Source organism: Drosophila hydei, unplaced genomic scaffold, assembly GCF_003285905.1.
Source record: "Drosophila hydei strain 15085-1641.00,03,60 unplaced genomic scaffold, DhydRS2 tig00008139-arrow-pilon, whole genome shotgun sequence".
Lineage (NCBI taxonomy): Eukaryota > Metazoa > Arthropoda > Insecta > Diptera > Drosophilidae > Drosophila > Drosophila hydei.
Window position 1 is genome coordinate 3,157,193 of NW_022045847.1, and position 22,640 is coordinate 3,179,832.

The window sequence follows — 22,640 nt, forward strand, 5'->3', positions numbered from 1 at the left end:
ACGACCATTTTGGTTTCTCGTTCTCGTTTGAAGCGTGATTACAGTTCAGCTTTCTTTAGTCGCTGATATCTTTCCTGTTGTGCAACACTTCGGAGAACAGTTCGAAGAACGTTGGCCACTTTTTGGAACTTCCATTAAAGTGAGGAAAATCCACTTTTGGTAGCTCTAGAATGTCTTCTTTAATATTTTGCAAGTCACTTACTCCTCTGCTCAGTTTTCTTATGAGTATGCTGACATTGCATTCCAGCTCGTCGATCTTATTGATATCAAAAGCAAATTTCTCATGTTTTGCCTCTAAATCCGTGAGCGTTGACTGGACTTTGTTCCACAGAAAAATCAACTTGCCTTTATAGTCAAGGATTTCATCCTGGCTGCTGAGCTCTAGATTGGCATACACTTCTTGCATGTGTTGCCTTACTTTTAGAGCTCGTCTGTCCACAAGGTCTACCATCCAATCCATTGGGCTCGCGCATCTTTGGGAAAATTTTATTTCCTGCTGCCCGTGCTGTGCCATGGATGTCTTTGGATGGATGGATGCTGTTTGGTCGGTATCTATGGCGTGGTCGGCAACTTCGACTTTCACCAGAGATTCCTCGTCACAACATCAGGAACTGTTTTCCATTATGCCATCATATATTTTCTCCTTAAAATATTGATGGTCGACTACACCGATTTGGATCAGCGTTAGATGATTGGCAGTAAACTCTTCTGCTAATTTATCAATCTCTGGTAACGCATCCTTGTTTGTGATGCTCTGCCAGATCTTGTCATAGACCTCTGATTGCTTTTTGAGCAACTCAAGAGTTTTTTGCCTACAGCATTTTGTTTGTTTTGTTTCGTGTGAAAATTTGTTCTTGATTTAGTCTTTGGCGTGACCCGTTGGAGGTGTTTTTGTTTTGATCGCCTGGTTGATCGTGCTGTGCCTCTACTTTTTTTTTAAACAATTTTTCACTTCGCCTATACACTTATCACAAACCGTAGCCTTGTAGATTGTACTCGAAGGACCAATGTGAATATACATGACTGTGGTGGCGTTCAGTTGCGTATTGATATTTATTTGTCTGAGCTAGAGCTCTTATACCCCGACTCATGCATATTTCATCTCTTAAATCTTGAAAATCAAAAGCTGACTGTGTAAGGGTCAGCGCTCGTATATGTATTCCTATTGCATTCCCTGCAAGTGCGTAGTCGGCATGCTCAGAATTCTTGAATATGCTGTATATTCATGCCTGAACAGTAATTGACTGCGACACTTAAAAAGAGAGGACAGGATCATTAACGGCAGGAACGCATAGCTTATTGACTGCTAGACGTAGGGTCTTACTAGGTGTACGTAGAACACCAACTCTTACGGAGCCATAAGCTTTTGACTCAAGCTAATAGCAAATTATGATCCTTAAGTCATATGACATCGTTGATTTTAAGGCTGTGGGATGTATTGCAGGTATTCCTCGCTCAATTGTAGTCAAGACGTATATTATATAAGTTAACAAGTGCCCCTCGCACGTTTCGCACATTACGATGCGTTGCACGCATTTGTCACAGGCCTAAGAAAAGGGTTGAGAGCTGCAGTTCTTTCAGCTCAACCAAAAGATCTGCCGTCTGTACTGGCCTTAGCCAGAGACACAGAAACCACCCTAGAGAGATGCGCTTTCTCAGATTCCTATTCTAGCACGAAGAAAGAAAAAGAAAATTATGAAGCTGATCAAAACCACTCCCAAGAGAGCTAATCTCCTAGATTGCCAGAAAAGAATCCCTATTATTGGAAACAGAGACAACAGCACAGCAAAGCTCAGTCTAATAGTGCACAGAAGAACCAAACCCATGCCAAGTCGCCAGAGCCCATGGACGTTGACCCTTCAGTGTCAAAGTTTAGGTAGCAGACAGGTTACAATAAAAATCTGTTCAGTAACGAGCGGGTCCAAATCGAACAAGGCAAAAAAAAGCAGAATTCATCCGAAAGGATCTCAGGTCAGAGGCGCCGGCGGGTGAATAGTACTGTGCAAAGTGAACTCACCCAAGAGGGTGAATACGATAAGTTAGCTCACGAACAGAATGCAGAGATTGCATACGAATGTAAGTCTCTGTATGATAGTCCGTTACATTTTTTAGGGAACGCTCCCGCCATCCGCCTAATACTAAAGTTTCTTATCGATACGAGTGTGGTAAAGAATTACATCAAACCCGTAAGTTCCATCCATTTATTAAGTTTCATTTATTTAGTTCGTTGGAACCATTCGACGGAATTATAGGTTTCGACCTGCGAATGCATCCGAGATGCGAAAATACTACTACTGCATCGACTTCAACTTCTACAATGTAGATGACATAGTCGTCCCAAATTCGGTTAAAACCGACTTCAAAAGTATGATCATGAATAGGAAAAAAGTGTTTTCGACCTCTAACGAGGCATTACCTTTTAATACTGCTGTTGTGGCCACGATTCGCACCATTGACAACGAACCAGTCTATTCAAAGTTATACCTACATCCAATGGGTGTTGCCGATTTCATGAAAGCCGAAATTGAAAACCTACTCCGGAATGGCACAATAAGGCCTTCAAAATCCCCGTACAATAATCCACCTTGGGTTGTTAACACGAAGGTATATGACGAGAACGGAAACAAAAAGGAACGTCTCGTAATAGACTTCAGAAAGCTAAATGAGCGGACTGTCGCCGATAAATAAGATATTGCCAAACCTAGATAAAGCCGAATTTTTCACAACACTAGATCTAAAATCTGGTTACCATCAAATCTTTCTTGCTAAACAGGAAAGTATGAATTTTGCCGATTTCCGTTCGGGTTGAAGAATGCAGATAGCATCTCCCAAAGAGTAATCGATGACGTCTTACGCTAGAAAATCGGTAAAACGTGCTATGCTTACGGTGACAACGTCATAATATTTTCCCAAAATGCAGATCACGCCACATATACTGGGTTCTATAGAGCCTATGCGAGGCCAACATGATAGTCTCAAGGGAAAAAACTAAATTTTTAAAGAAAGTGTAGAGTACCTTGGTTTCGTTGTAACCAAATGAGGCCCGAAAACGGATCCTGAAAGGTAAAAGCCATTAAGGAATACCCTGAACCAAAAACTCTGTTCGAACCTTTAGAAGACGTAATGCTTAGCTATCCTGATTTTCAAAACCTTTTCGAACTAACATCAGACGCTTCGGCTTATGGAAGAAGTCTAAAAGATAGAGGGGCCAACTATGCAACCAACGAAAGATAACTATTGGCCATAGTTTGGGCCCTTGACAAGCTACAGCATTACCTGTACGGTGGTAGAGACATTCACACTTACACAGACCATCAACCACCATCCTTTGCCGTTTCGAACAGTAATCCAAATGCAAAGATAAAAAGGTAGAAGGCATTCATAGATGAACACAACTCAAATGTTTACTCCAAGCCAGGAAAAGACTACCATGTTGCGGATGCTCTTCCTAGGTAGTACATTCACGTGGTAAATGCGCTCTTTTGCGACCTGCCCACGGCTGCGTCTATCCAAAGTTTTGGTTCCGCGAATAGAGAGTTATGGACGTCACAGACAAAACAGAATAAAGGGAGATTGCGATAAACAAATTCTAGAGGAGTACTACTTCCCAAATATTGGCCAAAGAGATAGTTGCAAATTACAAAAACTATACTAAGGCCAAATACAACGGGTATCCAAAAAACCAAGTCCATGGTGAAACCCCAATTCCATCGTATTCCGGCGAAATTTTGCACATCGACGTGTCTTCAACTGGCAACTAGCAGTTTTTAACATGTATCGACAAATTTTCTAAGTTTGCAATAGGGCAACCAATTGTGTCTCGTACTTTAACGGACGTAAAAACCCCTTTAATACAAATCTTGAGCTACTTTCCAAAAACAACAACTTTATACTGCGACAACGAAGCAGCCTTTAACTCCGAAACCTCAATGCTAAAAAACAGATACGAGATATATGTGGTGAATGCCCCACCCCAAATGGTCAAGTGGAGCGTTTTCACAGTACACTACCTGTGCCTTAAGATTCATAAAGACATCGACGATACTGTCGAATTAATCTTAAACGCATCCCTGGCATACAATCATTCCCTGCATTCGATCACGGAAAAACCCGATTGATGTAATACATGCATCTTCAGCATAACCCACTGATAAAAGCTCAACAAATGCAGCTTGATAGGAATAATGCTACAAGAAAAAACAGAGTGTTTGATGTAGGTGAAAAGGTTGTAAAACAAACAAAAGACTAGGATATAAGCTTACCCCTTTATGTTCAGAAGAAGTTATTCAGGCAGACCTGGGTATTTCTCTGCTCATTAAAGGGAGGGTGGTCCATAAAGATAACATACAGTAGTGTTCCTATATCTATCGCAGTCAAGAGTTATAGTGGATTTCAAATCATTTTCCCCACAGGGCTTTCAGTTTGATTATTGCCCTGCTGGCAACAGCAAATGCTCGGATCACCGACTATTCTCACTCCAGATACATAGCGGTAGTTGAAGGTAATGTATTGGTATGGGAACAAAGAGGCTGTCTTCTGTAGAAACTTGACAGAATTCGAAGAAAAAGGAGATGAAACGAGTAGACTCTCCGAAACCTTTCCACTATCTCACATGCGCAAATTACTAGACGTGGATTTAGACCACTCCAGAAATCTGTTGTTTGTTTTAAGGCTCAACATAGAATTGCCAGAAGTTTAGATTTTGTGCGCGCACCGGATGCCCCAAATTTTGATATGATAAGGATGACGGAATCAAAACTGATCAAGTTAAATAAAAGGCAAGGAGCAAATATACTTGCTTGCGGATACCGTGAACAAAATATTAAAAGGAAAATTAAATGAGTTTGTAGACACTAAACATATCTAATAGCAAGGAATAGAATGTTGATTACTGAAATTCAAAATCTGATGATCACAATTACAATCACAGTCTAATATTATAAATCCTACCATATTGGATCACAGCGATTTAAAAGCCGTATTGTCTGAACATCACACAGAGAAACCCATAGTTAGCCCACTGGAGGTCTCAACTATTAAGAAGGACCTTAAAAAGAATTGTTTATATAATAATAAACTATCCAAAGATTAAGTCTGTTTGCAAAATGATAATCATCTTGCCGATGTCACACGATGTCAGCTACAAGATGGCATAGTAGCTGAATACAACCAAATTCTGGCAGTCACCTACTGTGATGCAACCACCTACGCACCAATGTGGAAATTGTCTCATCATGACACTTGCGCATGCGGTCTACACTCTGGAAGAATGGCTCACAGTCGTTCTTAATCGAGCCTCTTGGGCCCAGTCACAGTCATAGATGACGGTATCGTAGTTGTAAATGAGATGTAAAACAGATGAGGGGCCAGAAGTATCAATTAACGGCTTAATAACCTTCGAGCGTAAGGCAATGATTAACGGCGTTCAAACCGCCAATCAACGGGAAGCCCTATACGAAGGCTGCGAGAAAGGATAGAGGATGCGGTATCACTCAGCTGTATACTGTAAACTGTATAGAAAGTTTACAGATACAGATAAGTTTAGCCTCGTAGGAAACACTTATTGATTTACAATAAAGCTACTTGCACTCCGGCAACTGGCCGTTAAACTTATCATTCTATTATTGGTGTTATGTTACTGAGCATGTCATAGTCCGGACCACTAGCTCACACCGCTGGACCGAGATAACAAACATAATATAATTTATATATGTATAAATATGTATATGTTTGAGAAAACTTTCCTGATGGAATGGAAATCGACGATGATTTTGTACGTTGCCCTAGCTATCGGTTGGAAGGCTGAGAATGTGGCATCTCCAATGCAAGATACTGCAGTTAGCTATGAATTTGCATTTGTTTTGCGAATGTTCCTGCTAGGTTTTTGAGAGCAGTGCTTAGAAGGAAATATATGATATATATATATATATATATATATTTATATATATATATATATATATATATATATATATATATATTTCTATAAACTGTGGTGCTCAAAGCAATAGGGGCACAGAGGGTTTCTCTTGACTACATTATGTCCAACGACCTGATGGTATCCAAATCAGTACCACTTTATCAAAACTTAGATGCGTCTCGATAGTATTGATATCGGAGTCCTTATCAATAACAATTTAAAGTTTCCAGAGAATTTCGAAAATTGCCGCTGCGGAAAATTAATTAAGTAAACGATAAAACATTCACGTTCAAAATAATACAGAATTTATGCGAAATTATTAGCCATGCCCCGATATATTTTAAGTCGATCTGTAGAGAAACTTTACGGTAACTAACGTTCCATATTAAGGTGATAATTATAAAAATGTAATGCAAGATATGTACAAGGCCGGAAAGACGGACATTGGACAAAAGCAATAAGGTCTTTTACTTCATGAATGACTATGGATATAAATAATTAGGTCCCATTCTATTGTCTCCAGCTATACGCTTCGAACCTTCAGCCGGAATGATGCCTCTCTATATGAAGTTCCATTTTGCATTTTTTTTCTTCCTCTCCGTTCTCTGCTATCTAACATATATGTATTTATATAAATTGCAATTGGTTTACCAATTACCCACTTCTACCTTTTGAGAGAAGATTATAGAATAATCATTAGTTATTTATTATTTGTGCGAAGGGTGTGAAAAGTACGAATCAAAAATACTTTTTCACAACAATCATGCGCACTTACACACTTACAATCCTTTGTTCTCACGTATATGCACGCGTGCAATACTCTTGTTGCCTGCTAAAATCTACAATCTACAATTTGAAGTTAAGTGGCTGTATATAATAGCGTTTGGAATGAAACACTTACGGGATATATCGATACCTTATCAATGTGTAGTGCTGAAAACAATCGATGAATATAAAAGTACGTAGTATGAAATTCGATAATATACCTATCTAAGTAATTGCCATCTCCAAATAAATTCACACGTTTGATTTTAGGAAAAATGGATAATCCTAAGGTAACAATGTAGTATGTTTAATTTCCAATTAAATTTAAAAGAGGTTTTTTATTAGTTATCGAGAGCCCTACGTGATTTGCCGAATAGAGTGCTGAATGTTGCTGTTGAGGAGCGTCTGACACTATTTCAAAACGTGAGTGACGTACTTGATAATCCCGGTAAGTTCATAGCTGGATATATAATTATTACTATATTAAATCTTACTGGCGCAGTGTAAGTTTTAAGAAATTGGTAGCCCACATGCTGTTAATAATAGCTATAAACCTTATTTATTTTTCTAAATAGTGTTAAATTATGAACATTATTGACAGTGAAGCAAGCTGTGTCTAGATTGTTAACTAATTGATATAAACAATTAAACAGCTTAAAAAAATAAAATAAATTAATTTTTATGTTTTAAGAAAATCTAGATTTTTACACATGTATATAAAATATATTAAAGGTTCAAGGTTTTGCATTATAATAATCGAAAAATTGATATATATTTTTCTTCATATATTGTAGGATAATGAGTACTTGACTTAATATATACCTTCACCATTCATTTAAACTTCCTCAAATACCATATAAATGTATACTATTCCTTGATAATGTGAATAGTTTTTGAGGTTTTTTTTTTTGTCAATTGTCAGTTGAAAACAAGTAAGAAAGATTAGGTCGATTGTGCCGGAGATCCTCTGAGCCCCGATCGTATTCGTGGTTATAAATACACTCTCAGATTCACAAATATATGCATGTAAAGTCTTACAAATTGCCAATCAAAAAAATCGTGTTGATTTTTGGAACTTGCAACATCACAATAAAATAAAACGCATTGCCTCTACCACTTCACTGTTGAATTGCACAGCAGCTAATGCAAACGAAGGTAGCAACTGTCAAATCAAACACAATTCAATCATTTGAATGTACGCTTGGTGCCATAGTAAAAACTGAAAAAGTAAAAACTGCCAATTAATCCATTTGATGAAAAGGCCGGTACAAACACATTAAAATTAAATTTAATTTAATTAATATGTAAAGCTAGATGATGGGACGCAGACATTCTATTAAATTAAATATACGTTTATCGTATTAAGATTTGTAAGCAACTGTAAAAATATAGTTATGCTTAGATAAATTGTCAATACAAATAATAAATGTAGTTGTGCTTACATACATTTTCAATACAAATAATTAATTAATACTTCAAAAAGTAAATAAAATCTATTTTTAAATCTATGACTTTTATTTAATGAATTATGAATTTAAAAAATCATATAAGTATTTATTTCTATAGCTTATATATCTTAACTATTTATATATTACCTTTCAATATTCCTCAATTCTCATTTTAGGTGTAAACTCAGCCATCATTAGAGGTATTTGTAAAGTGATCGGAACAACGTTATCAAAGTACAAGGATGCACCATCACAGCTACTAGTTCGAAAATTAATTTGTGACTTAACCATCTTTCATCATGACTTAACTATAGAACATATGCTAGCTGTTATTAAAACACTATTGCTAAAGGAATTACCATTAATACCTGCTCCAAAATCATGCAGACCTGCTGTTGTAGCCCTAGGATGGATTTGCTTGCTTTTAAAAAATGCAAATAGAGATTCAAATATTTATAAAACAGAAAAGTTGAGGTTATTTGAATACCAGTCGATGTTGTACCAAACAACTTTACTTGCCCAAAACACACGTGTCACAGATGCAGCCACAAAGATACTATATGATTTATGGGAGAATAATAATATTTTTAATGATACGTTGACTTCATTATTTCAAATGGATGCAAATTCGAATATTACAATACTGATAATGGCAATGATACGATTTGAAACTGAACACAGTCAGTTGAATATATTGAAAATATACAAGATTCAAATTATAGAATACTTTGTAAAAAGTATGATATTGTGCAAGTCGAAACCGGAAAATGCATTAATATCTGCTTGTCAACCATTATTATCAGCACTAAATAATTCAGAATTTTCACAATATATATATAACGATTTACAAAAGTCTATGCTTCGCAGTCCTGAAAATACCCTGGAGAGTGTTGGATTGATTTTTAACCTTATTAACATTGATTGTAGTCCTTACGCTGGTCAAATTGCTACAGTCTTAATTAAAAATTTATACAGTAAAGGAGAAGTTGCTCGCACTGAATCCTTACAATCTTTAAAAAGTCTATCACAAAAATGCTCAGATGTCAAGATTATAAAAACATTATTGGAACTTATTTTCTCTATTTTAAATGGATCTGATGGAAAAATAAATGTTGTGGAGCATAGAATAAAATTATTGCAGGTAATCTTATATAACTTTGTGGTTATTTTCGATATCATTTTTTTTTTTTCGGTTTGGCTCTTGGTAAAGGAAGTCGAATATTATTTTAGTTTATATATTTTATACCCTAATCCCATTAAAAAGGAAAATCGATATGTAATCGTTTTATTAAAATAATCTGTCTGTAGGAACGCGTCGATCTTAGAACCTGAACCTAGGCCCTTGAATTTGTTTGTAAGCTCTCTTGTAGCACACGCAGATCAAATAATTTATATTTACTATATAACTGCAACTATTGTCGTTTTAATATTTTCGATTTATTATATTGTATTATCGAAATGCAGATCTTAAATTATATTTCGTACGGTGTTAGAGCTAGAGTCTCCAAAACCTGTATTTAGTTTTATGTATATTTTATATAATTTTGATTTCTTATGTATTTTGTTAAGTGACTGAAATTCCCCAAATTATTTCAATTCAAGTTCAGTTTTATGTATAGCTAATATGGAACAGTTTTAATTTGTACTAAACTGACACATATACCGATAGACTATGTAGATATTTTCTGAAAATTTCCTTGAAATCCATTACGTAACATAAAATTTATAAAATCGCAACGATATAGTTGTATATATAATACGCAGTACGATCGGTAAGTCTATGTTCTTATCAATAAAAATCGATAATTTGACTTAGCGTATTTTCAATACCATAAAAGCTTGATACTTCAGTTATACTCTGTAGATTCCTGTAATGAATACGGACAATTTTTGCGCATAGCTCAGATTGTTGTATTTTATATCTTTGTTAGCTTTTTTTAATTTATGATCTGCATAAACTACTGGAATGTATGCCAGTTTAGTCAATTTACCAACTCGTTTAAGTGTTGGCTATAAATGCAACTGAACCTAAATTTTACAATTTTTCAAATTTGGTGAAAATTGGAGACGGTATAAAAAAAAAATCAAAACTATAAAATATAAACTCTATCTCTTTAGCAATATCAGATATAATTTAATTTACTCATTTTTAGTAGACAATTTTCGTAAACTGTATTCTTCCTGCACTTGCGAGACAGTTTTTGTAAACTATATTATTCCTAAACTAGAGAGTATGTAGTATATAACTCCAGACTAAAAATACTTTATTTTTATATTAACCTATTTTTTAAATTTCAGGGAGCTGGTTATTTAAGCTTTAACGACGTACATGCCAACGAATTACCCGAAATATTAAACTTGGCTGCCGATCTATTTAGCAAGGCGCTTGATACTGAATCCCAGGAAAAAGTGATATGCTGTACACTAGAAATGTTTGCGCTTTGGTGCGGAAGGTTCAAAGATGAGGTACCCAGTGTAATTATAAATATTTTTAAAACTGGCATAGAACATAAAAACACAACTCAAGCTATTCGACAAAGTTACCTTGAATGGTTGCTTTCATCAATGCAAAATGCTGACGTCAAGAATACAGAAAATATAGTTCCAAAATTGTACTCCTTATATTCAAAAGCTTTACAACAGTCCTCTCAGTTATCTAACATATCGGAAGCAGCATGTATTGCCTGTATTTTGCTTATTTTAGAAACACCATCTGATTTATATCCAGTTTTCTGGACTTCCCTATTTGATTTGAATAAACAATATTTTTTTAATGAGAAGTTATTAGCTACAGCAACTGCCGAAACTCTATGCCACATTTCATTTATAGCAAAAGTTATATTTAAATCATATTTAGACCAAGTCAGAGGTCCGATAGAATCATTGCACAAAGCATTGCTTCATAATTTATGTAGTTGTATACCTAAAGTGAGAACTTATACAAAAGCACAAATTGAAGAAATCATAAAATGTTCTGATGGCGTAGATTTTGTTAAACTAGCTCTTAGGGAGTATAGTAAACTTATAAATTCACCGAAATATATAAATGAAATAGACAATTGTAACGAACTCGCTGGTACTCAAGCATATGTAGATGCGTTAGAAGTCTTATGTGGCTTACAAAATGTGTCTTATAAAGACTCTGTGGAGTTAACTCTATCTCTTTTAGAAATTGCGAATTGTCCAACAATATTGTTCAATAATCCATACTTTTGGGAAACAACAATTCAGAACAACTTTGATTTGAATCCTGAAAGCTTCATTGCAAAAAATAAGGAGCAAATCATTGAAAAGTATATAAATAATTTTAAAATATCTCCAGTTTATGAAAATGTTATATCTTCAATAGTCCGAATAAACCCACAAACAATAGTGCCCCATATAATAGACCACATTAAAGCATTTCTGAAAGCTGACAGCAATCTCTCTGTAAGCAATGAAGAATTTTTTATCTTTATGACACCAGACGGAGAATTGTATGATAAAAGTGTAATACCGCATGTTGACTCTCAATATAAAACCAGTGGCGTTAAACGAGAAAACAAAGTTTACAGTTATAAAGAACAGTTAGAAGAAATTCAACTTCGTCGTGAAATTGACGAAAAGCGTCAAAAGGAAGGTAAATCGAAGACTGTAAAACTAACCCAGAAACAACAAGAATTAATAAAAAACCAAACAGAAAAAGAAATGCGTATAAAGCTGCGTGTTCAAGATATGCATGAAAAATTAATGTCTGTAATAAGTTTGTTTAAAGCTTCTTGTTCTGGAAATGAAAAATTCATTTCTTTAAATTTTTATACTTTATTAGATGATATTTTACGTGCCACCCATAACTCTTTATGTGCTGAACCTTTAACAGATCTTTACTATTTTTTACATAAAATGTGTTTTAAAACTCATTCAGAATTGGGACGCGCTATTTCTATTGCAACAATCCGACTTCAAAAACCATCTTGCACTTTAAAAGATGAATGGATTGAGAAAAATATTAATGAGAATATTATAGATATAATATCAGATCTTAAAAAATACGTTATTATAAATTCGAACATATTAGATTCACAGTCTTTTTCGTATGCATTTGAGTTTCTGAAACGTGCGATTACTTACTTCAGTAATAACACCAATGAAGAATTTATATTAATATGTATTAAATTGATTGAAATGCACGTCAAAAGGGAAAATACATCTACAGTTGAGTCTAACCATCCAAAGTACTTACCTAGGCTGGGTATGTTTCGCATATTACTATATTTGATGCAAAACAATTACACCCCCATCCAAACTCAAGCCGTAAATGCTCTGCTAGAAGTGGCGATTGTCTCATCTGGCGGAGAATCCAATTCTACACCAGATTATCATATAATTGAATTATTTTTGGATAGCTTGCAACATGAAAGCGATACTATAAGAGATGTAGCGTTACGTGCAATTAAAATAATGATTAACCCAATAGTTACTTATTCAAAAACTAATGCAGATTTGAATAAAAAAATTATATCCAGATTGTGGATAGCAAAATTCGATATTTCGACAGATATACGACAGCTCGCTGTTGAAATTTGGGACATTACTAGATTTTCTTATCCCGAGTTTGACGATATTATTTGTGATATTACACATCCAGAACTCTGTATACAAAAAGCATCAGCGGAGTCTTTAATACCAATAATAGTAAATAACGACAAATTAATTAAATATGGATTAATGAAAATGTTAGATATTTACAATGAAAAACTAACTTTAATTCCTCCCAAACTTGATAAGTTTGACCGAGAAATTGAACCTGCGTCTGATCAATGGAAACCTAGAAGAGGAGTTGCAATAGCAATATCTCAAATTGCTCAATTTTTATCTATTGAAGATATAAATTATTTAATGCAATTCATGGTATCGAATGGCCTTGGTGACCGAGAGGAAATTGTTCATAAAGAAATGTTAGCTGCTGCATTAAAAATAGTTGACTTACATGGAAAAGAGACAATTATAAGTTTACTGCCAGTTTTTGAAGAATTTCTTGATAAAGCGCCAAAGTCGCAAAGTTACGATAATATACGTCAGGCGGTTGTAATACTTATGGGTTCCTTGGCTAGGCATTTGGAAAAAGAAGATAAAAGGATTGATCCAATAGTTAAACGATTAATAACTGCTTTGTCTACACCATCTCAACAAGTACAAGAAGCAGTATCAAATTGTCTACCACATCTAATGCCGTCTGTTAAAGACGAAGCTCCGGCCATGGTTAAGAAATTATTACATTCATTGACTAAATCTGATAAATACGGAGAAAGAAGAGGTGCTGCGTACGGAATAGCTGGCATTGTGAAAGGACTTGGAATTCTTTCGCTTAAGCAGTTGGACATAATGTCAAAACTAACATCCTATATACAAGACAAAAAAAATTATAGATGTCGTGAAGGTGCGCTATTTGCATTCGAAATCTTATGTACCACACTTGGTCGCTTATTTGAGCCATATATAGTCCATGTTTTACCTCATTTATTACAGTGCTTTGGGGATTCTTCCCAATATGTTCGACAAGCTGCTGATGACACAGCCAAAGTTGTTATGGGAAAGCTTTCAGCTCATGGAGTTAAATTGGTACTACCATCGTTATTGCAGGCTTTAGATGAAGATTCCTGGAGAACAAAAACAGCTTCTGTTGAATTATTAGGTGCTATGGCATTCTGTGCTCCTAAACAATTGTCTTCTTGTTTGCCCAGTATAGTGCCCAAATTAATAGAAGTTCTTGGTGATTCCCACACGAAAGTACAAGAAGCTGGCGCAGATGCACTTAAAGTAATAGGATCCGTGATTAAAAATCCAGAAATTCAAGCTATTGTTCCTGTTTTATTAAGAGCATTGGAAGATCCTTCTAATAATACATCAGCGTGTCTCCAAAGTTTATTGAAAACTAAATTTATTCACTTTATTGATGCTCCTTCTTTAGCTCTTATTATGCCGGTAGTTCAAAGAGCATTTATGGATCGATCAACTGAAACAAGAAAAATGGCTGCTCAAATCATCGGAAATATGTATTCACTTACAGATCAGAAGGATTTAACTCCATATCTTCCAAGTATAATTCCTGGCTTGAAATCGTCATTACTTGATCCTGTTCCTGAAGTTAGAGCAGTATCTGCCCGTGCTCTTGGAGCAATGGTTAAAGGAATGGGTGAAACCTCATTTGAAGACCTACTTCCGTGGTTAATGCAAACTCTAACATCAGAGTCTAGTAGTGTAGACCGTAGTGGTGCAGCTCAAGGACTTTCTGAAGTTGTCGGAGGACTGGGTGTAGAAAAAATGTACAAGCTTATGCCAGAAATAATTTCCACAGCAGAGCGAACAGATATTGCTCCACATGTTAAAGATGGCTACATAATGATGTTTATATATATGCCAGGTGCATTTCCTGAAGAATTTACACCGTACATTGGACAAATCATTAATCCAATCCTTAAGGCATTAGCAGATGAAAGCGAATATGTTCGCGACACTGCCCTAAAGGCTGGACAGCGCATTGTAAATTTATATGCAGAAACTGCTGTGGCGCTTTTACTACCGGAATTAGAAAAGGGCTTATTTGACGAGAACTGGCGAATAAGATACAGCTCCGTTCAATTACTCGGGGACTTATTGTATCGCATATCCGGTGTATCTGGAAAAATGACTACTGAAACAGCAAGTGAGGATGATAATTTCGGTACAGAACAGTCACACACTGCAATAATTCGGTTCTTAGGTGATGAACGACGTAACAGAGTTTTATCTGGTCTTTATATGGGCCGAAGTGACGTATCGTTAATGGTCCGTCAATCAGCGCTTCATGTTTGGAAAATAGTTGTTACAAACACTCCTAGAACATTACGAGAGATATTGCCAACATTATTTGGATTGTTGCTAGGTTGCTTAGCAAGTACAAGCTACGATAAGCGACAAGTCGCTGCGCGAACATTAGGAGATCTAGTAAGAAAACTTGGTGAACGAGTTTTACCTGAAATAATACCTATACTAGAAAGTGGATTAAATTCAGAACATCCAGATCAGAGACAAGGTGTTTGCATTGGCTTATCGGAAATAATGGCATCTACGTCAAAAGAAATGGTTCTTACATTTGTTCACAGCTTGGTTCCAACCGTACGAAAAGCTTTAACAGATCCTTTGCCAGAAGTTCGAGTGGCAGCTGCAAAGACCTTTGAATCCTTACATAGTACTGTAGGCTCACGAGCACTGGATGACATTTTGCCATATATGTTAGAAGGGCTTTCCGATCCAGATCCTTCAGTTGCTGAAAATGCATTAGATGGTTTGCGTCAAGTAATGTCTATAAAATCACGAGTTGTATTGCCCTACTTGGTTCCACAGTTAACCGCACAACCTGTGAATACAAAAGCCTTATCTATTTTAGTTTCTGTTGCCGGTGATGCTTTAACAAAATACCTACCAAAAATTTTATCCGCTTTGCTAGAAACATTGTCTCAATCGTATGGGTCAGTTAATGAAACACAAGAACTGGAGTACTGCCAAACTGTAATCTTGTCTGTGACAGATGAAGTTGGAATCCGAACTATAATGGATACACTTATGATGTCTGCAAAGTCAGAGAACGTGTGTACTCGTAAATCATCAGCTAGCTTATTGTCTGCTTTTTGCATTCATTCACCTGGAGATTATTCTCAATATATTCCTCAACTACTTCGTTGCTTATTGCGTTTGATGGCGGATTCAGATAAGATTATAATTCAAAACGCTTGGGAAGCTTTAAATGCTGTAATAAAAGGATTAAGTCCAACTGATCAAATAGGTTACGTATCAGATCTACGCCAAGCAGTAAGATTTGCTGCAAGTGATTTAAAGGAGTCTGAATTACCAGGTTTTTGCCTTCCAAAGGGAATCACACCTTTATTGCCAGTTTTTCGTGAAGCTATTTTAAATGGGTTACCAGAAGAAAAAGAAAATGCAGCTCAAGGACTTGGTGAAGTTATTTTTTTAACCAGTGCAAATTCATTACAACCATCCGTCGTTCATATAACTGGTCCATTGATTCGAATTTTGGGAGATCGATTTAACTCTGGCGTTAAAGCCGCTGTATTAGAAACATTAGCAATATTGCTTCACAAAGTTGGAGTTATACTAAAACAATTTTTACCACAACTACAAACAACTTTCTTGAAAGCGTTACATGATCAAAACAGAAACGTTCGAATGAAAGCGGGTAAAGCATTATCAGAATTAGTGGCTATTCACTCTAGAGCTGATCCATTGTTCATTGAAATTCACAATGGTATAAAAAGCTCAGACGATTCTTCTGTAAGAGAAACAATGTTGCATGCACTCCGTAGCATTATTAGTCCATCAGGAGACAAAATGTCTGAGCAAATAAAAAAACAAATTTTTTGCACATTAATTAGTCTAATTGGACATCAAGAGGATACCACTAGAAATGCAGTTGGTGGTTGTTTAGGTGCTATGATAAAATATATGCCATCAGTTCAAATTTCTGATTTATTAAATAATTGTCTAATTACAGATAGTTCTGATGATTCATTCATTAAACATGGCTATACAATTATTCTCTTTGTTGCTTTAAAAGAATGTCCTAAGGAAGTATTGACAGAAAACTTTAATGATAGAGTAATTGCGAACATATTAGTAAATATAATTTCCGAAAAAGTACCGATTGCTTCTAATGCTGTTCGAGCTGCAACATATCTTTTAGAATACAAACTACTTCAAGGAGAAGATCCTCCAAGCAGTTTAATAGTGGCATTAGCTAGAGCAATGAACCATAGTAGTAATGATGTAAAACAGCTAGTTGCAAAGAGTTGCATTCATCTTTCTAAAAATCTTTACCCAGATCAAATACATGTCGATGTATTAAAAATTTTAGTTCCAACATTAGTAAATGGCACTAAAGAGAAAAATGGTTATGTTAAGTCCAACTCAGAATTAGCCCTTATATCTATACTGAGGCTAAGATCTGATGAAACAATGTTTAAAAAAACATGTGATGTCTTAGAAACAGGAGCAAGAGATTCTTTAAATGATGTCGTAACAAAAGTTCTAAAAAAAGTCGCAGTTCATGCTACAGTAAGGGATGAGGAACTAGATGATACATTACAAACCTGATTATTTTTATAGTTGTAATAAATGCTACAAAGAAAAATTGTTTGAAAATCAAAAAATGTATAAATCTTAATTGTCATTTAACAAAATAAAGGAATTGTTTCATTTAAGATTTTTATTGTATTTTGTAATCGTTCATAAATCATTCAATTTTATAAAGAGACCAACATAGCCCAGAACCAATAAATTGTTTACTAAGTTTAAAAAAAAAACAAATTTCTGTATTTTGAAAATGTATGTATAATAACGTATAATTTAATATAATAAATGAATTTGTAATACATTATTTAGTTTTATTAAAAATATTTCTCACGAATCAAACTTAAAAATTGGGCTTATCACCAAATCAAATAACAAAAACACTTAGATCCCATGGTTGTCAGTCACGGAAACAATAAATTAAAATACGCCATTATACGATAAAACCTTGGTCACTATATGATTATTTATATATTGTGAAGAACAATATATGCAAGTAATTGCTGTGATTCAGAGGTCGAACTGGAGTTGGCCCTTTTCGCTCATACAAATTCAGTAGAAGATGCTGTTGCTCTCGTGGCAAACGGGGATTGGATCAATGAGAGGCTGCCACGCTGCAAGTGATCTGAAGTAGTCAGATGTGCCAATCAAACACCTATTCCAGTATGAATATGTCATATACATATATAATAAACAATAATGCAGAAAGAATATAATATGAGCCTAGAATTCGGTAAATGTGAAGGTGTTTTTATTAACTCTTACGTTTTGGTTCTTCGGCGTTCTCTCTTGTTTACCCCACCCGTGGTAAGAGACACAGAGAAGGCGCCACCACCTTAATGCTGTCAGTTTTTATAAAACCCTCAGCTTTCCTCTCCCCCACCAAAGGTAAGAGAGATTATGATCCCGTCCTCTGGGTTTTTTAATATTTTCCGTAGCTTGTACCGAGCATTCAAAAAAATAAGAAAACAAAAACGAAACGACATTGCAAAACCAGGATTCGAACCCGGATTGTCTGTGCAACGTACACCAACTCTACCAACACCGCCACTTCATAATTTAAAAAAAAAATAAAACAATGAACACGTTTCATCTCCACCGGACTCGAACCCCGGACCCAGCTGAATGCGAGCGCAGCCTCTACCAAGGCAGCCACTGCACCTCTTGTAAGAAGAGTTGCAAATTTGAAGTTGAGTAGCAACTGATAATTCAAGCAGTATTCAGTCGCAATTTCGATTCTTGGAATAGAAAAGAATACACTCCTTTGAATGTATGAATGCACACGCACAGGACATGTGCATTTGCCAATTGGCCAAACGTTTTGTTTAATAACTTCTGTTTTACTTAATGGATTTTAATGAAATTTTCAGCATATGATTTACATGTCCTATTGGCTTGGTTGAGATACAAACGACTTCACATAATGACCCTAGTTCCAACTGAACTTAAATCTTATGAATTTGGGAAATCCAAATCCAAAATCCAACAAAAATCATAAAAATTGCATAAAATATACATAAAACTAAATAAAAAAATTTTGAGGCTCTAGCTCTTAAGACGTCAGAGATATAATTTATTAACTGCATTTCAATCATGTGTTTATTCAATAACAATTAAATACGAATAGGTATCGAATATTTGAAACAAACTCGATATGCGCGTGCTATACACGGACCAACAAAAAAAATTTCTAGCTTATAGATGCTGAGATCCACGCGTTCACACATACGGAAAGACGGACAGACAGACAGGCGGACAGGGCTCAATGGACTCGGCCTGTCGTCCTTATCAAGAATATATATGTCTGCCACGCCTCCTTCTGCCTGTTACATACATTTGCACAAAACCATTATACCCTGATTTCCCATTTTCAATGGGATCGGGTATAAAAAGGAGTGTTCGAATTCAAAAAATAAGTGGAACGGACATTAAGCAAATTCCAGATAGTGAATTTGTTGTGTTAATGGTGTTCTTTCTCAAAAAAATAAAATAAAATAAAAAATAAAGTTTAAAAGAGCAAGCAAAGTCCCAACAAAAGCAAAGAAAAAACAACGACGACAGAAGACGAAAATATTCGCATCAAAATCGGCAGAAGTCCATTCAGTGACAACTGGATCATCATCGAGAGTATCCGAGAGACCCCTGAGCTCTGATAAAATTAAGATAAGTTATTAATATAATTTTTTTATTTAAATAATACACTAAGAAATGCTGTCAGAAAAAGTCATAAAACTTTTGGAAAAACAATCAGACTTAGTATTCAGATTAAAAGAGTTAGACTCATCTAAAAAATTTAGAGAAGTTTTAAATAAGGAGAGAAATTAGTGAGGAATCATGCATTATTGATAAAAGTTGGAGTAATAAACCATGCATACTTTAAGAATTGGGAATTTTATAAAGCGGTAAAACTAATAAAAAATATAAATTTATAAATGAGGAATGCGGAAAAAGAAGAAATAAGCTGTAGAGCATATTAGAGCAATTACGATTCATGAAAAACAATGAAGAAGCAGAGTGCAAGAACAAGGCTGAAAAGCTAAGAGGAATTTTTTACGTAGGGAAAAGTAAAATAATATTCGTATGGAACAGAATTTTTAAAATACTTCAAGAAAAAAAATTTGACGAAGAAGTAAATGAACAAGAATTTGATGTTCAGAAAACAATCAGCGCTTTCGAAGCAAAAATAATGATTTCAGTTCAACCAATAACCCAAAAAAAGGTGGGTAATCTTACGGGATTACCGAGAAAAGCTCAACTTTCAGAAGTTGATAAGGTATTTGCACATCTAATACTAAAGAAATTTAGTAAGCAGGCACTTCAATTATCTGAAGGTAAAATAAAGAAGACAAAGGACGTACATTTACTGACGTAATGGAGTACTTGGAGCAGCAATATTGTGCATAATCCGCATCAAGTAAAGGCGAAAAGAAAATGTTTAAATACTCTAACGACAATATGCAGCGATATTGTGCATTATATAAAGATCTTTAAAAACTCTATTGACAGTAATTGTCCGACATGCAAAGTAGTAACTAATGGTACCACGCAATTCATTAAATTAAGGCAATGAATCCGAATGAAACAGTACACATTACAAGGGAGTAACAAATATGTATAAGGTATTTAAAACACACATACAGTTGGAGGTGTACAAACTTGTAACCCATCACATATATAAATAGAAGTTGAGACGGAGTTAATACACTGCTAACAAATGAAAAAGCATTATTGACCCCTGCCATAATAAAAGTGAAAAAAAAACAAGGGGAACTATATTGATTTAAAGGCTTTAATGGAAGTGGAATTAGAAGAAAATAAGACCTAAATGTGTACCCTTCGAATTCATGTGGTCATTATACCACTTACTATTTGGGATAATGGATGCAGATGATAGACCACAAATGGAAGAAACCATGGCCAATTCATTAAATAACCAACATAACGTCAACAAATTAAGTGAAAAACAAACAGCAACTATTCTGAAAAGATACCAGTGACGATCAGATAATCGATAATGGTACACCAATGAACAGAATAGTTAGTGTATAACTTCAAAATCATCTTATCCTATCATCTAATGTGTGAAGCTACACTGAACAAAAGTAACAAAACGCATCTGTGAAGGTAACTGGCCTTGAAATTTCACCATCATACGTTGAAAAAATTGTTGATATTCCAAAAAAAGATAGGAACCCATTAGAACTACCAAGAGTTAACCATACAAAGGAGATTGAGCATTTAAAAATAACAATACAGCAAACTTTCGCCATATATCGGGTCATGCGTCTATATTAATAAGCAATATTATTGTAATAATTTCATCATAAAAATGATAATAAAATTTAATAAAAAGAGGCTATTAAATGTTATAATAAATCGTGGTCTCGTTTAAGAATATAAATAATTAAAATTGTAAAATATCAAGCCACGGCTTCTCTTAGACCCTGGCAAAATGTTCAAGAATAAACATGTATCTTATGATAAATAATAAAAAGCTGCAGCGGCTACTAAGGATGCAAAATGAGCTTAAACGACAGCACAAAACACTGTGAGTACAAGTCACAAACGTAGCCTTGTGAATCCGGCTCGAAGAACCAAAATGTGAATACACATAACTGTGGTGGTGTTCAGTTGTGTAACGATCTTTATTCGTCTGAGCAAGAGCTCTTATACCCTGGCTCATGCGTATTTCATCTCTTAGCCTAAGTACATTATGTAATGAGTTCTGCGGTTGAGTGGAGCTCCAAGCGGGAGTCATACTATGCTCTCCCTCTGTGTAGCTTCATATATATAGCTTGTATATATTTATATGCATATGGCATAAACATTAGGCAAGTAGCATAGACCTTAGGCAAAGTGCGAACGCGGCATCTCCCACGCTGCTGGTCAGACCACACTTAAGTGGCTGATTATATTCCTATTGTTTATCTTTGCGCTCGCCCTATGTTTATGCGTAGGGAAAAATGGGACTATATGCGTATTTTGTATACACTATCATATGTTAGGCATATGACGCATTTATATGTAGAACACTCTACATTGCTTCAGGTATTATTAATATGTTATTAAATATACTACAGTATGTTCATGCCTGAACAACACTAATGAGTGACACATAAGTAAACATGTGTGCACTTGTGTGCACAATAAAAATGATCTTTCCAGTGACTGGAAGTAGTTTTAAGATTCTCATAGTACGTCTGTAAGACTAGTAATTTAAGGGAATAAAATAGTTCAGATTATTATTATTATTCTTAGTAAATATAATTTCCGAAAAAGTACCGATTGCTTCTAATGCTGTTCGAGCTGCAACATATCTTTTAGAATACAAACTACTTCAAGGAGAAGATCCTCCAAGCAGTTTAATAGTGGCATTAGCTAGAGCAATGAACCATAGTAGTAATGATGTAAAACAGCTAGTTGCAAAGAGTTGCATTCATCTTTCTAAAAATCTTTACCCAGATCAAATACATGTCGATGTATTAAAAATTTTAGTTCCAACATTAGTAAATGGCACTAAAGAGAAAAATGGTTATGTTAAGTCCAACTCAGAATTAGCCCTTATATCTATACTGAGGCTAAGATCTGATGAAACAATGTTTAAAAAAACATGTGATGTCTTAGAAACAGGAGCAAGAGATTCTTTAAATGATGTCGTAACAAAAGTTCTAAAAAAAGTCGCAGTTCATGCTACAGTAAGGGATGAGGAACTAGATGATACATTACAAACCTGATTATTTTTATAGTTGTAATAAATGCTACAAAGAAAAATGGTTTGAAAAATAAAAAATGTATAAATCTTAATTGTCATTTAACTAAATAAAGGGATTGTTTTTCATTTAATAATTTTATTGTATTTTGTAATCGTTCTATTGATCCAAATAAACCAATAAAAGTTTTTACTA

The 22,640-nt window shown here is 34.9% G+C and overlaps 1 protein-coding gene and 1 long non-coding RNA gene across 4 annotated transcripts; one reads left to right on the forward strand and one right to left on the reverse strand.

The window, feature by feature from the left end:
* Window positions 1-6,250: 6,250 nt before the first annotated feature.
* LOC111600802 lies at window positions 6,251-6,984 on the reverse strand. Of its 2 annotated transcripts, none has more exons than XR_002751502.1 (4): window positions 6,904-6,984; window positions 6,819-6,850; window positions 6,695-6,763; window positions 6,251-6,529 (listed from the first exon to the last, which is right to left on the reverse strand). It is a non-coding gene; the product is annotated as an uncharacterized LOC111600802 (long non-coding RNA). The 2 variants fall into 2 exon arrangements; XR_002751501.1 differs by having other exon boundaries at window positions 6,251-6,585; window positions 6,693-6,763.
* Window positions 6,891-22,501, forward strand: LOC111600801 (eIF-2-alpha kinase activator GCN1). Of its 2 annotated transcripts, XM_030225715.1 has the most exons (5): window positions 6,891-6,972; window positions 7,028-7,130; window positions 8,307-9,271; window positions 10,429-16,786; window positions 21,997-22,501. In XM_030225715.1, the coding sequence occupies exons 1-5, from the start codon at window positions 6,958-6,960 to the stop codon at window positions 22,467-22,469; spliced, it is 7,914 nt and encodes a 2,637-aa protein (XP_030081575.1). In that variant the 5' UTR covers window positions 6,891-6,957; the 3' UTR covers window positions 22,470-22,501. The 2 variants fall into 2 exon arrangements, with proteins under 2 accessions (XP_030081575.1, XP_023172860.2); XM_023317092.2 differs by lacking the exon at window positions 21,997-22,501 and having other exon boundaries at window positions 10,429-17,319.
* The last annotated feature ends 139 nt before the right edge of the window (window positions 22,502-22,640 follow it).

What these genes read in the sequence shown, in the direction of transcription:
- LOC111600801 (XM_030225715.1), top strand. An exon ending in TGACGTACTTGATAATCCCG is followed by an intron (nt 7,131 to 8,306) that starts GTAAGTTCATAG and finishes TTCTCATTTTAG; the next exon opens with GTGTAAACTCAGCCATCATT. An exon ending in ATAGAATAAAATTATTGCAG is followed by an intron (nt 9,272 to 10,428) that starts GTAATCTTATAT and finishes TTTAAATTTCAG; the next exon opens with GGAGCTGGTTATTTAAGCTT.